This window comes from Rattus norvegicus, chromosome 8 (assembly GCF_021556685.1).
Source record: "Rattus norvegicus strain SHRSP/BbbUtx chromosome 8, alternate assembly SHRSP_T2T, whole genome shotgun sequence".
Classification (NCBI taxonomy): Eukaryota; Metazoa; Chordata; class Mammalia; order Rodentia; family Muridae; genus Rattus; species Rattus norvegicus.
Genome location: NC_141541.1, coordinates 126,982,866 through 126,996,529, shown reverse-complemented (window position 1 = coordinate 126,996,529; position 13,664 = coordinate 126,982,866). Strand labels below are relative to the sequence as shown.

General features: G+C 54.4%; 1 protein-coding gene across 10 annotated transcripts in view; it reads left to right on the top strand.

Moving 5' to 3' along the window:
• Positions 1-13,664, top strand: part of Scn5a (sodium voltage-gated channel alpha subunit 5) — a 97,683-nt gene that overhangs the window by 30,311 nt on the left and 53,708 nt on the right. For 7 of the 10 annotated variants that reach the window (XR_015626386.1, NM_001160162.3, NM_013125.4 and 4 more), the window contains 4 exon segments: positions 659-787; positions 7,509-7,600; positions 10,955-11,185; positions 12,932-12,995. Coding sequence is in view for 9 of the 10 variants with exons in the window: in NM_001160162.3 (NP_001153634.2) it covers positions 659-787; positions 7,509-7,600; positions 10,955-11,185; positions 12,932-12,995 (516 nt within the window). In the remaining variant the exon portion in view is untranslated. 10 annotated transcript variants of the gene reach the window in all.

Genomic DNA, 13,664 nt, shown 5'->3' with positions numbered 1-13,664 from the left:
AATATCTAATTCCTCCATGGTCTAAGCAGACTTGGTAGGCCCTTACCGCAGTCGGTGCCCGGTTTCTGGAAACCTCTAGAAGTTACAGCAGCCTCTCTCAAAAGAACGCTTGCAAAGAGGACCAGGGCTGGTGTTGCCGAGTCTGTCTGGCTGCTCTGAAGCCTGGGTTACTGCCCTTCCTGTGGGACAGTCCCGGGAACAGGGGCTTTTGGATTCCTCAGGCTGCTGTAGGCAGAAAGAACCTACCAGCCTTACACACTATAAAAGACCTGCATTCCCTCTAGCCCAGGGTAGGCAACTAGAACCCTGGCCCTGTAAGTACTCGAGGGTGTCCCTGCTCCCCACTACTAGTGGCTGAGAGCCCAAAACATGACTAATGGTCAGTGAGTCTCCCTGTCCATGGTGTCCCACCATGTAGACCATATGCGTGTGGCCACACCCCCAGGGCTCTCTGTAGAGCAAAGGAGCAGGCGGAATTGTTAGCTAGAAGTTTGGCCCAGACCTGCCGCTCCTATTAAAGCTTTATAACCGGGCACAGGCCGCCATGATGGCTCTGGTGTGAGGAGCTGCCCAGGGCTCGCACCGGGTGGGAAAGCTTCTGAACCCAGTCTTCAGGCTCCAGTCCTCCTCAGGGCCCCTGACGGCCTCTCCTCCTCAGGTACACCTTCACTGCCATCTACACCTTTGAGTCTCTGGTCAAGATTCTAGCTCGAGGCTTCTGCCTGCATGCATTCACCTTCCTTCGGGACCCGTGGAACTGGCTAGACTTCAGTGTGATCGTCATGGCGTAAGTACCACAGCTCCTCTCACCAGGGCACATCACCGGGGCAGGGTCGGGGCAGTGCCCCATGTCCCAGGCTCTCCAAGTGTCCCTGCTTTGGTTCACCTAAGCCCCAGTATGCCACAGAGGAGGGCCTGCTTTACCCTAATGTATGGGAGGGTGAGGACAGGACAGACTTAGAGCTCACTCTAGCAAGGTGAGGCAGGCCCATCAGGGACCCAAAGTGCTCGAGCACCCCAGCTCATCTATGTTAAAGGGACATCATTAATCTCGATATTCTATACCTTGGTGTTTGGGCTGAGATCAAGCGAAGAGTCTGCTTCAGGCATTTGGGAGGCTAAGGCGGAAAGTTTGCCATGAATTTGAGGCCAGCCTAGGCTGCGTAGTGAGCACCTGTGAGGTGAACCTTGTTTAACAAGATCTGACCTCAGAGGACGGAGTTGGTTGGGGTGGATTGATTCTGCTTTAGCTGACTCTGTGCTATCCACCAAGAAATCCAGGCCCAGATCCCACTGGGCCCAGTGACCTGGCATCCAAGGTAATTAATAATGAGACTTCAGTAGAGAAGCCTGGGGCAGCAGCCAGCTTCCCCTAGAACTTGTGCCAGGAGAGCTCCTGCTTGGCATTTCTTAAAAGCCACTGACCCAGCTCAAAGGATCCTCACCTCAGCCGAGGAGGTATGCTAGAGGCAGCCAGCCATGCCTGGTCTTTTGACATTGCAAGATGACACAATCATCTATAAAGCACGAGCCCCGGTCCACACGGCCTCGATGTTTTCAGTAAATTTACGATTTTCCGTTGAGCCCGGGCCATGTGCATCTGCAGGTTAGATGTATTCCTTAGTCACATTTTACCAGCAAGAGAGCTAGTGCCTGGGACAGGACACTCAGGGAGGCCACCGCAAGGTGATCCTGCCCCAAAGCCTGCTGTAGCCCTGGCTACAGTTTTAATTCCTTTCCTACAGGGGGTTAGGTGCTGCCCTCACTGAATGTCAGGAACCAGGTACCTGTCTCTGTTGATACAGCTGACGAGGGCAGGGAGGCTACATTGAAGTTCTAGTCAGGATCTGACGTAGCATACCCTTTCTTCAAGCGAGGACCCAGTATATGCTGGACTGAGTTCCGCACCTCGGCAAAGAGCATGCTGGGAGTCATACTCCATTCCCGTGCAAGTCCTGTCCTCCCCAGGTACAGAAGAGCCTGGTGGGATACAGGCTCAGTTCAGTTCCTACTTTCTTGGATTCTTGGATGTACCTGAGCTATGCTGTAAAGAAGGAAAGCTGGGAGGAGCTGGGCTCTCAGGATGCTCCTGGGACACTCTCAGGCTAGATGGAGAACTTGGTGGATAGACAGTTTATCCAAAGCAGTTTCTAGGTGTTTGCAAACTGACCCCAGGGCCTCCCATTTTCCAGAGGGAGAAACAGGCTGAGAGACAAAGTGTAGACACACGCCTGGGTGGAACTGAATGAGCAAAGGGAACAACGACAGGACATGAGTTTGAAGAAGAGCGATAGCTGGGCTAGATCATACTGGCTGTTCACAAAGGTCTTGTCAGAGCCAGCAGGATGGGAACCACTAGAGGAGGGGAGCTGGCAGGGTTGCGAGATTGATTGAGTCACTGTGTGGACCACAGACTGGAGATAAGATGTGTAGAGACAGGAGCTAGTGGTCTACTTTCACAGCCAGGAGAAAGAGGGAGACGGGGTGAGGGAGGGGGGGGGAGAGAGAGCAGTGTCTGAGCAGAGTAGAGGAGCCCTGGTCAGGGCTGGGTGTTTTGAAGGTGACTGACGGTTTTTGCTTGTAACAGATGGGTGGAAGGCAGTACCCTTTGTGGAGAGGGAGGCTCAGAGGAGGAAAGGAGTCGGAAGTCCAGTTGGGGATATCCTAAGTGTGGAAGGGTGAGATACGGCAGGGTCTTCCAGGCCGGCGGAACACGTCTGTGGAACACACCAACATCCCGAGGTCAAGAAATAGGGGGTGAGGGGGTATTGTTAAAAACTCTTCAAAAGGAGGACCCGGGTTCAATTCCCAGCACCCATTTTGAGTGGCTTACAACCAACTGCAGCTCTAGTTCCAGGGGACCCGATGCCCCCTCCTGGTGTCCACAGGCACTGCACACACATGGTGCACATTCACACAGCCAGGCGCACACATAGACATGAAATAAGTACTCTGTTTTAAGGAGCAGAGGATGGGTGGGATGGCTTCGCGGTTGAGAGCACTGGCTGTTCTGACAGAAGACCTTAGGTTCAGTTCCCAGCACTCGGATAGTGGCTCACAACTGTCTGTAACTCCAGTTCCAGGGACTCTGATGTCTTTTTGGCCTTTGTGGCCCCAGGCACTTATAAGCAAAATACCCATATATGTAAAACAAGAAAGGAGGGGACTGGCACAGAGATCAGAGGGACCTGGCCAGCAAGCAGGGAGAGCGGTACCAGAGGGCCAGCAAGGAAAGACTATTCACTGTAGAACAATGTCAGGAGGGAGTTGGCAGAAGCGATGACAGCTGATGGCCCCTTAGACCCTGGTGCCCCCGCCAAGGGGTCACAATGGAGTAGGAGGCTCTACATCCCAGTAGAGAGTCCAGTTGCGGGGAGGAGTTGTGGAATGTAGGTATCTAAATCGTGGAGTTCCTGTGAAAAAAGGAGACAGAAAATGGCACCATGGCCGGAGGGAAATGAAGGTCGAGGAAGGCCTTGCAAAGAAGAGAGACTAATGGAAATGATCCTGAAGAGAGGGGCCTGTGATGAAGGCAGGAGAGGCTGAGGAATTGCAGGGACAAAGCCCTTGAACATCCTGACTGCGTGGGGCTCTGGGCACTGAGGTGTAGAGCTGACCTTCAACTCCGGGAAGGCAGAGTTCTGGCTGGAGGTGGAGACAGGCTGACAGCACTGATGAAGAGCGAAGGGGGAATTTCTCTTCTGATTGCCTCTATTTTCTCCGTGAAATAAGAAGCGGGATCATCACGGAGAACGGAGTGGGGAGGCTCGCCTGGGCCTAGAGAGGGAGAACTTGTCAGAGACCGGAGGCCACGCTGCCTGGGCGACTGAGTGCGGTGGCAGGCCAGGCCCTGGCTCTGGAGCCTCTGCAGGCTGCAAGGGTAAGCAGCGACCATGAAGAGCTTCAGGCAAGAGAGCAGCCAGCATCTGTCTGGGTCTCACCTGACTTCTGCATCCTGGACCTACAGAAAGTTACCATGGAGATGTTCCTGTTCACAGAGGAAAGCCATCACCAAGACCAGCTCAGCCCTGGCACATAGAGAGAGCACCCTGTGTGGCCTCGTGGCCCCTGCAAGACCTGCACGGTCCTGTCCCCTTCCTCCATGGGATTCCATGGCCAACCATTTCTACTCTGAACCACAAAGAACATGTGATGAGCGCAGACACACCTGTGCGGAGAACAGGCAGGACGGAGGAGCCAGACTCCATATCTTATTCTTGGATAGTCGCTGCATTTCTAAGCATCTAGAGAAACGGCTTGTCTACTTCTGCCAGGATAGAATGGACTGCAAGAACGCCAGCTTCCTGCCACAAGTCAGACCTGCCCCACAGGGTCGGTTGATGTCCACTCTGCCTGGTGAAAACCAGTCAGCTCCCACCTCTGAGAAATATTCTGCTGTAGTGAAATGGGCCCCCAGGATGATCCAGGGACTCTTGGGTGGGCCTAATCGAAGGACGTGAAACTCACCATCCAATCTTCCCTTTTACCTTTGGGGAAACTGAGGTTCGGAGAGAACTGGCCATAAACGGTAGACAAGAGTCAGTGGCCAGCGTCTGGCTGCTAGGTGGGGACAGACGGGAGAGTCTCCCTCCTCCCCAGCTCATACTTCTGGACAGATTTCCCTCTCACACCCCACCTAGTTTAGAAGCTGCTGCAAGGGGTGCTGGGAACCTTGCCAGCCTCAGATCACAGCCCAACATCCAGAGATTCCCCACACCCCAAACTGGGCATTACCTGCCAGTTAACACAGCCTCCCACCTTCTGGGGTTGTTATGGAAACCAAACCCGGAGGGAAAGGAGGGAGGGCACAGCCACTACAGGAGCTAACAGCATAGGCTCCACTGTCTCGGGATAAGGGTGGAGCAGGGAGAAGACAGTTCTGCAGCTGCCAGAAAGCTGGTGTCCTGGAGCTGGTTCTGACAGTGTAGAATCCTCACCCACCACCCTCTGCTCTTTCGGCTGGCATGATCTTACCAAGCTGCATACCACCAGCCAGCAACTTGGCCGGCTTGAGAGGTGGATTGGCTTGTGGGGGAGTTTTGCCCACCCCTTACCATATCCACGTCACCTCTCAAGCCAGCTCTCTGCCATGAAAGGGTCTCCTTCGTTCTACCTCCCACCTCAAGAGAGGCCTCAGTGGAAGCCTAGTGTTCCCCGGTTGGAGGTAGCCAAATTCCATTTAGGTAGTCACCTTGTCTTGTCTCACCACGGTCCCAGGCTGCCTCTCACTCAGCTCTAAGCTCCTCCTTCCAGATTTCCTTCGACCCCGGCTGGATGTCCAGGCAAATCCCACCAGCACCTATTTCATTTCCAGCCACATGGTGATGGCAAGCTTACCAGGGGCTTAGCCGTGCACTCTCGATGCTGTCACTAACCTGACCTCATCTCCTGGGGTCCTGGCTCCTTTGCACTCGTGAGCGCTCCCTGCTGAAGGGGCAGCATCATCTCCTCAGATCCTTGAAGGCAGGCAGGGTAGGCAGGGCAGGCAGGTCTTTCCGGAGACACCAGCAGACAAACCAGGCCTTCAGGGGTAGGAGCAGAAAGCAAGGTGGTCAGTTGCTCTCTTTCCTGTACCTTGTGCTGCTGGAGCCGTAGCCTTGAGAGCACGGAGGGGAGGGAGGGGAGCAGGCATCGCAGGCCACACTGGGAAGCCAGCGATGGGGATGGGTTCCTTGGACATCTGACCCGTGTATTCCATGGACAGAATTGTTAGCAATATTTCAGGCTCAACTGCATAGTCCGTGGCAGTCTAGACAGAGACTGGGAACAGGGGATGGGGACAGAGGTCTGGGGAATCTGAGCTGTCCAGGAGGAGAGAGGAACCCTAACACTGCGAGAGCTTGCATCAGATTAACCATCGGCTGTGAGCCAAACAAGGGAGGCAGTTTCTGCTCCTCAGTGGGTGACGGACCCAACCGCTGCACCAGAGTTTGTAAACAGAGACAAGGCTCAAAGGGGGAAGGGAAACCACAGAAAGGCCTTGGTTGGCCAGAGAAGGAAGACATTAGGAGTAAACCATGCCTAAAAAGGAGGCAGACACATCCACAGGACCCTGTGACGGTAGGTGGACCCCACCAGTGAACGCAGCCAGACCAGCCTGGCCCTTCTGGTCCCGGATATGGCATCCTTTGACAGCCTTACCTATAGACACCAACAGCCCGTGGAGGGATTGAGAAGTCCTGAGCAGTGGGAACAGAGAGAACTGTGATGGTCTGGACTGTTGGGTGGACCAAGCTATGCAGGACTGATGACCTGGCCTGACACCACCCAGACACCTGGGCCAGACGCACTTTTGGTTAAACATCAGACACCCCGAGTTCGACATCCTTTGCTAAACATCAGATACCTTCAGCTAAATGTCAGATGTCCTGCATGTGAGGCCCCTGGTTAAATATCACAGGTCACTTGCCACTGTCCCGATGGCCGTGGTCACGCACTGTGCATTCGCCTCTCCGATACTTTGGGGTCATGCGGCCTGCCCAGTGCCTGCATGGCCTCACGTTCTCACATCCTTGCCCCTTCTCCAGACAGCTGCCTTCTAAGCCAACAGAGATGAGCTGCTGTCCAAGTTCTCATAGCCACTCGGCCCTGCCAAGCCTCCCTCAGACCATCACAGGACATAGCCGGGAGAACAACCCCCTTACCTTCTTTTAAGACCTCTTCCATCTCAGGACCGATTTTCCCCCATGAATTCTTATTCCATCTCTTGTGAGACCATAGCCCAGGGTCGCTCCCTGCATAGAGAGAGCTATGGTAAGGAAGAGCAAGTGGGACAGTTCCCAGAGATCCAGCGGCCTCAGCCAAGGAAGGCGTCAGTCAGTCAAGTGCACAGCGGCGACAGATATTAGAAGATGCAGAGAAACCCTAGGAAGACCAGAAGCCCACATACTTCCAGGATTGCCTCTTGAGGCCGTTTCCCTCTCCACACTAGTGTATCCCCTGCCTCAGACCTAGTCTTGGAGTTTTATGTTCAGTCCCCAGACTAGCTGCCTCCTTGTCCCCGTCGATCTTGGGACCATCATGGAGAAAGCCATCTGTCTGGGAGCTTGCTGTGCACATCTTTAAGAGTGCTAGGCTGAGGTCATGTGTTGAGGGGGTGGGTCAGGAGGAAGCCAGGGGAGGGCCCGAGACTGCCACCCTACCCCACAATGGGACCAGGAGGAGGGAGAAGGGCAGGGGCGTGCACACTGCCGGAGAAGGGAGATGGGTAGGGGGTGGGTGCCTCCGCTTTGTGACTTGCGGTAACTGTGGTTTGGTCCCACAGGTATGTATCAGAAAACATAAAGCTAGGCAATTTGTCGGCTCTTCGAACTTTCAGAGTCCTGAGAGCTCTGAAAACCATTTCAGTTATTCCAGGTAAGGCCGGGTTTGCCTTCCGACCTCAGCCACAAGTGACTCTCTCTCTGTTTCCCCGCCCTCTCCTCCTCTGACCGTGTGTCTCCCATTGGTGTTCTGTCACTGTGTTCGTGCCTGTGCGTGTGCGTGTGTGTGAATCTCCCTTGTTACAGATACACAACTGAATTTGTGGACCTGGGCAATGTCTCAGCCTTACGCACCTTCCGAGTCCTCCGGGCCCTGAAAACTATATCGGTCATTTCAGGTGAAAAAGTGAAAAAAGAAATCAGGTTAAACGCCAAGGCTGGAGGGACACGCCTGGGCCTTTCCAGCGGCCTGGGAGCCGAGGCTGTCTCCCAGAAGGCCCTTTAGATGTGCCTGTCACCAGAATACCTTTGTCAGAGGTGGGGGGCAGTGGAAGGATCTTTCTCCCTGGGACCTCAGAGTGGGCTCTGGGCTGTCTGCCCCAGCCAAGCCCACTCTCAGACACCAGGAGTTCAGAACAACCCACGGGCAAGATGGAACCGGTCCCCGACGCGTCCCCCAAAACGCTCAGTTCTTTCTCCAACCTGAACTCGGCTGCGCTCCTAGTGGAAAACTGGGGCTCGAGAATCACAGGAAGTGACAAGCTCCCATCAGCAACCTAAAAAGGTGGTGCTTAAGGGAACCTGGCATACCCCTAGCGGTCTTTTCTGACAGTGCCAGAGCCCAGCCTCGTGCTCCATGAGCTGACTCCTGCGAGCCTCAGCCCCCATCCCCAGTCACAAAGCGTTCTCTGTTGACAGGCATCATCGGGCCTTGGCGTCTACCGGCCCTCTCTGCATGGCGCAGTAGAGGTTTAGTAAATCATGCATGGTAGCCTCGGGAAGAAATTCTCCTTGACAGATGTTGGCAACTGTACCCGGGAAACCTTAGCCTCAGCAGTGACCATTTCACCTGTCCACACAGGAAAGTACCCAGAAGCCCATCTGTGTGTGCAGTTTGGTGCTAAAGAGGACACCACTCGCCCTGGCCCTTCCAACCTCTCAACCCCACTCTTTATCTCACCCTCCCCAGGTTAGCATGAGCTCAGACTCCCCCTATTTTACGGACTTGTTCTGGAGGAGCAGGGACCAGACCCCAGGAGGCCCCTGTGAGTACACAGTCCTCAGAATGAGCAAGTTAAGAAGGCTAGAGGGCTGGGGGCAGGGTGTGGCTCAGTGGGGAGTTGCTTCTATCTCAACCTTGAGGACCTGACTTTAGATCCCGAGGCCAGCTTTAAAAAGCTGGTCATGTGTCACGTGACTGTGATCTCAGGCTGTGGGGGCAGAGATAGGAGGATCTTGGAGACTCCCTAGCTAGCCAGTCTTGCAGAAAATGGTGAACTTCAGGTTCCTGTGAGGCGCTGTCTCAGAACATAAGCTGTAGAGCGAGAGAGGAAGACACCAGACTGCCTTAGATATGGAGGTGCCTCGGTGCTGAAGACCTCCCTGGACCAGTGATAGCCTCTACTCCTAGAGGAAAATTCTGGTGACTTCCAGGCCTCTTGCCACCCTCGAGGCATCAGAGACCCCTGGCCACAGGTTAATTTTATAAACATTACTCCTGACCATTTTCCATTTAGACTAAATATCTAAATGTCTCTCCTCACCTCGGAACCCGCTTAGTATGTCCACAGCAAGGCCATGTCTACCCAGTGTGCCACACTTGTGTCCCAAATTCCTGCCATGGCTGGGGCAACCTCTCAGTAACCCCCCATGAAGCAGATGTCACCAGCTGAGGTAGCCTGCCATTTCCACTGCCTGGGAGGCCGACAGGAAACAGAGCTCGCCTAAACTACCAAATGGTTCAAAGGCCAGACAAGAACCTTGTCTCAAATTTTTTAAATGCATAAAAGAACTGAGTGTAGATAAGTATAAAAGGTTTGCTTAGGGGGTCCAAGACCCCTGAGTCTGATTCCCTAGTATTAAGAAGACACGAGGTAAAGGGACATTAACAAGCCCTTTGAGGTCACCAGCGGCTAAGAGAGGCCACAGAAAGTGGCCCCTGGGGTAGCTGTAGAAAGTGTTGTTTGCAGCTGAGGGAGTGCTGCCTACAGGAGCCCCCAGAGGGGGCAGACTCCAAACACCTGCAGCTTGTCTGAAACCTTTCTTGACATAAGTGAACTCTCTCTTTGTTATGAGGGAAGGTTTTAAGAGGCGGGTGACCTTTGCAGCTATCTCCGCAGGCCCAAGCAGGATTGCTCTGCCAGCCCTGAATAGAGTATTTGGGGGCAAAGATTCTTAAGCCTGTTTGTTGGGGTACAGTCCAAAGTGGGCATCCGAGCTCCAGCCGTATCCCTGTCATGTGCCCCTGAAATACATCCGTCTCCAAGCTAGAGGCCCAGCCACACACGTGTGTCCCTCAATAGGTGCTCAGAGCTCTGAACCGTACCGGACACGTGGCTCCCTACCCGATTCCCACCCACTGGGCAGTTGCCAGCATGTGCCAGGATGATTTCCATGGAGTCCCAAGTGCCAGAGCCCTTGGCAGGCAGCCGTGATGGTCTCACCGTGAGGGGGCCGTCCGCATCTCTCTCGCCTGTCCGTCACTGCTTCTCTGACTCTGGGCCGAGGGCACAATAGTCACGGGTGCTCCTAACACATTACTGGGCTGGACAGTGGAGGATGGAGCTTAACCTGAGGTCTGGCCGCTTTGGGGATGGGGCTGGGGCCCAGCTGCTGACAGTGGAGCTCCTTGCCTCTGATGCTCTGCTCGCACTTGCCCTAGGACAGTAGCTGAGGGTCCGACGGGATGTGTGCACACATGCTTCTCTGTCACTCCGCTGTAGGGTGCTGGCTTCTGCAGGGAGTTGAACTGTGCAGCTAACAGATCACAGCCACTCCGCTTTGGGGAAATGGGAGGGGCGGGGAGGGCTCCAGGGGTCAGCAGATGAGAAAGCGGGGGTGTAGCTCACCCTAGTCCCTGCCCCGTAACCTTCCCCAGATATGGCTCTACACTCTTGGGACATCACCCAACCCTGACAAACCTCCCCCAGAGTCCCACAGCTTCCTTTTATGCTAACCGGCACAAGACCCAAGCACAGACCCTGGCTTCCTTGGTTTTGTTCGAATGATTGAAACCCACTGTGTCTCCAAGACAGCTGGCCCCAGCAGTAGGGCAGCAGGAAGAACCCCCTGCCAGGAGCAGCTGTGTCTCTCCCATTTCCAGATCAAACTGAGGCCCCTTGCATTGACTTAGTAGTGGGTCTGGACCTTAGCTTCCTCTGCCCTACCATGGCCTGATAAAAAGGCCAGACTGGTAATGTAGTGGCCACGGTGGTAAGAAGACATTTTCCATCCACTCTATCCGTGTATTCCTATGCTAGGCTGATAGAGAATAAAGAGTTCTCATCTCCTGTGAAAACACGAAGCTGGGCTGGGCTCTTTGCCCTTGGCAGTCAGGAGAGACTCCGCTGGTCTTAAAGGCCCAGGAAGCTGCCTTCACTATACCCCTTCATTGTGGTTACAGTCCCTAGCCACAGCTCATTCAGTGCAGGACTTGGGGAGGCCCAGTGCCCTTCTGCAGGCCCAGGCGCCATCCACAAGATCATAGAGCGGACTATCTGTGGGTCACCCCATGCTCCGTCTCGCTTCGCCAGGCCTGAAGACCATCGTGGGAGCCCTAATCCAGTCTGTGAAGAAACTGGCCGATGTGATGGTCCTCACTGTCTTCTGCCTCAGTGTCTTTGCCCTCATTGGCCTGCAGCTCTTCATGGGCAACCTGAGGCACAAGTGTGTGCGTAACTTCACCGAGCTCAATGGCACCAATGGTTCCGTGGAGGCCGACGGCCTAGTCTGGAACTCCCTGGACGTCTACCTCAATGACCCAGGTATGTACTCACCATGCCTGTGGAGAGAGAGCTAGGAGACCATCGAAGCTGGTGTTTCCCACCCAGGCGGGTCTCCAGGACCATCCAAGTGTGGCTGGGACTCAAAGGAGGCTAGGGGTGGACCCTCCTGGGTCCCCAGGTTAGCTGGAGAGATAGCATTGAAAGGATGAGATGAGAGGGTAGGAAGGTGGCTCAGTCAGCAAAGTGCTTGCTTTAAGCATGAAGACCTGAGTTCAGCTGCCAAAGCCAGCATCATAGATAGATAGATAGATAGATAGATAGATAGATAGATAGATAGATAGATAGATAGATAGATGGATGTAGAGAGATAAAGGTAGGTAGGTAGGTAGGTAGGTAGGTAGGTAGGTAGGTAGGTAGGTAGATAGAAAGAAAGAAAGATAGATAGATAGATAGATAGACAGACAGACAGACAGACAGATAGATAGATAGATAGAGGTAGGTAGGTAGATAGACAGACAGACAGACAGACAGACAGACAGACAGACCCACCCACCACAGGGGAGGTGTGGGACAGTCATGGAGGCTAACTTGCCAATCAGACTATCCAAACCAGCAAGATCCAGGTTGAGGAAAAGACCATGCCACAGTTTGGGGATAGGCTGAGTCCAGACAGCTGGGGACGGTGAGGAGACCAGCTTCTCTGGGGCCTGTGAGACGTGAGTGACGCCATGCCTAAAGTAAGAGCCTTCACCTCAGTGTCGGTGCTGAGTGCCCAGGCTGCTACTCCAATGTGCACACACCCTAGTGCCCTTCGAGAAGGATGTGGTGGGAAGGTGACTTGTGTGGGAATGGGCACCCTCCATTCCATCACCTCTCTAGACAGCTGGTCACCTCCTCTTTCAGTAAATACTGCCCATCCAGATCAAAGAAAGACCCTGGGGCAGGGCCGGATGCCATAATGTGCAGAGGGCTCTTCTGAAGTCAGGGCCTCTTACAATACACAAATTAGCACCCACTGGATGGATGGATGTGGGTGTGGTTCTGTGGTGGCCTCCTAGAAAAAAGAATGGCTCCAAATTTCAGCATTTACCAGAGTCACTGCCTGAAAGGTTCCAGAAAACAGACTTCAGGCCCTGGTCTGCTTCTGAATCAAGTGTAGCTTGCATTCGGGAAGCTTTAAACCACCCAGTCCCCAGACACTAACGTTACTACACTTAGTGACCACACATCAGGACCACACTTAGAGAAATGCTTCCCAAGACATAGGTGGGTCGTGGTGACTGGTGGAAAGACGGCAAGGAAGGTGGGCTCGGCCTCACCTGGTCTGGACCCAGCCCCATCTGAACAGACCGCAGTGTTGCTGTGGTGATCGTGATCGGCATCTCTTCTTTCAGTTTATGTCATGGCGGTGAGCCGCCAAGTTGGAGCCCTCCCTAGACCCTTGCCTCCTGGCTCAGGGCTCTCTTGGCCCTGGCCGACCCCCTGTGTAGCTTGGAGCTGGGTTCGAAAGCTGCCTATCGGGACAGAGGGACACCTGAGCCCTGCCTGGGGCTTGCTGCGTCTTCAAGAGTGTGTGACACTGGCAGAGGTGCGGCAGTGAAAGGGACGGATGGGTCAGAGAAGCAGCCAGGGCCACCAAGTCCTGGCCGGGGGGCCATGAGTGAGGATCAGGACAGTGGCCAAGGAGAGTGAACAGTAATGATGTCTTTTCCAGAACCTGGTGTGAGGTGGGGCACCCTGAATTGGGCCACCCAAGCCACTCACACCCAGGCTTTTTCTTTGCAGCCAATTACCTGCTCAAGAATGGCACCACGGATGTGTTACTATGTGGGAACAGCTCTGATGCCGGGTAGGTGGGACAGTCCTCCCAGTGGCTTTCCGTACCCCCGCTGCTCTGAGACTTTCCCCAGCCAGGAGCCTGAAAGTTTCTCGCACCCCTGCCCTGTCACACAAGAGAGAACCGGTAAAGACAGACAGGTCTGAGGGACAGGAGAGGCCTAAAGATGGGTTGGGGTAAGGAAGTCACCCAGGGTCCCTACAGGGTCCTAACTAGACCTTGTCTCCATCTCTGCTGTTCTGCCCTTCAGGGGCGGGCTTAGCAGCTGGACTTTGCTTGTGGCCAAGCAGAATGTGAGCCTGCAGCCTCGCATGCCCTGTCTCCAGGGGCAATCCCCAGGGCTCTGCATGGTGGTCTGGGGCAGAATGGGGGTCGAAGGCTCACCACGTGGCAGTGAGTTCTGCTGGGAGGCTGCGGACTCGCTTTGCTGTCTCCTTCCTCTGTGGGGGAGGTGTCCGCAGTGTCTTGGGTTTTCAGCATGTTTAGGTTCCTGATGCCTGCCAAGTTTCTCCAGCAGATTTCCCTCTACTCTCGTCCTCTCCCCCCAACCTCCGCACATACACACGTACATACCCTGTCAAGGAGAGAGACTAAATAAGACGTCTCTATGTGTGTGCACGTGCACATGCGCTCGTGCATACATACACCACACACACACACAAACACACACACGAACACACA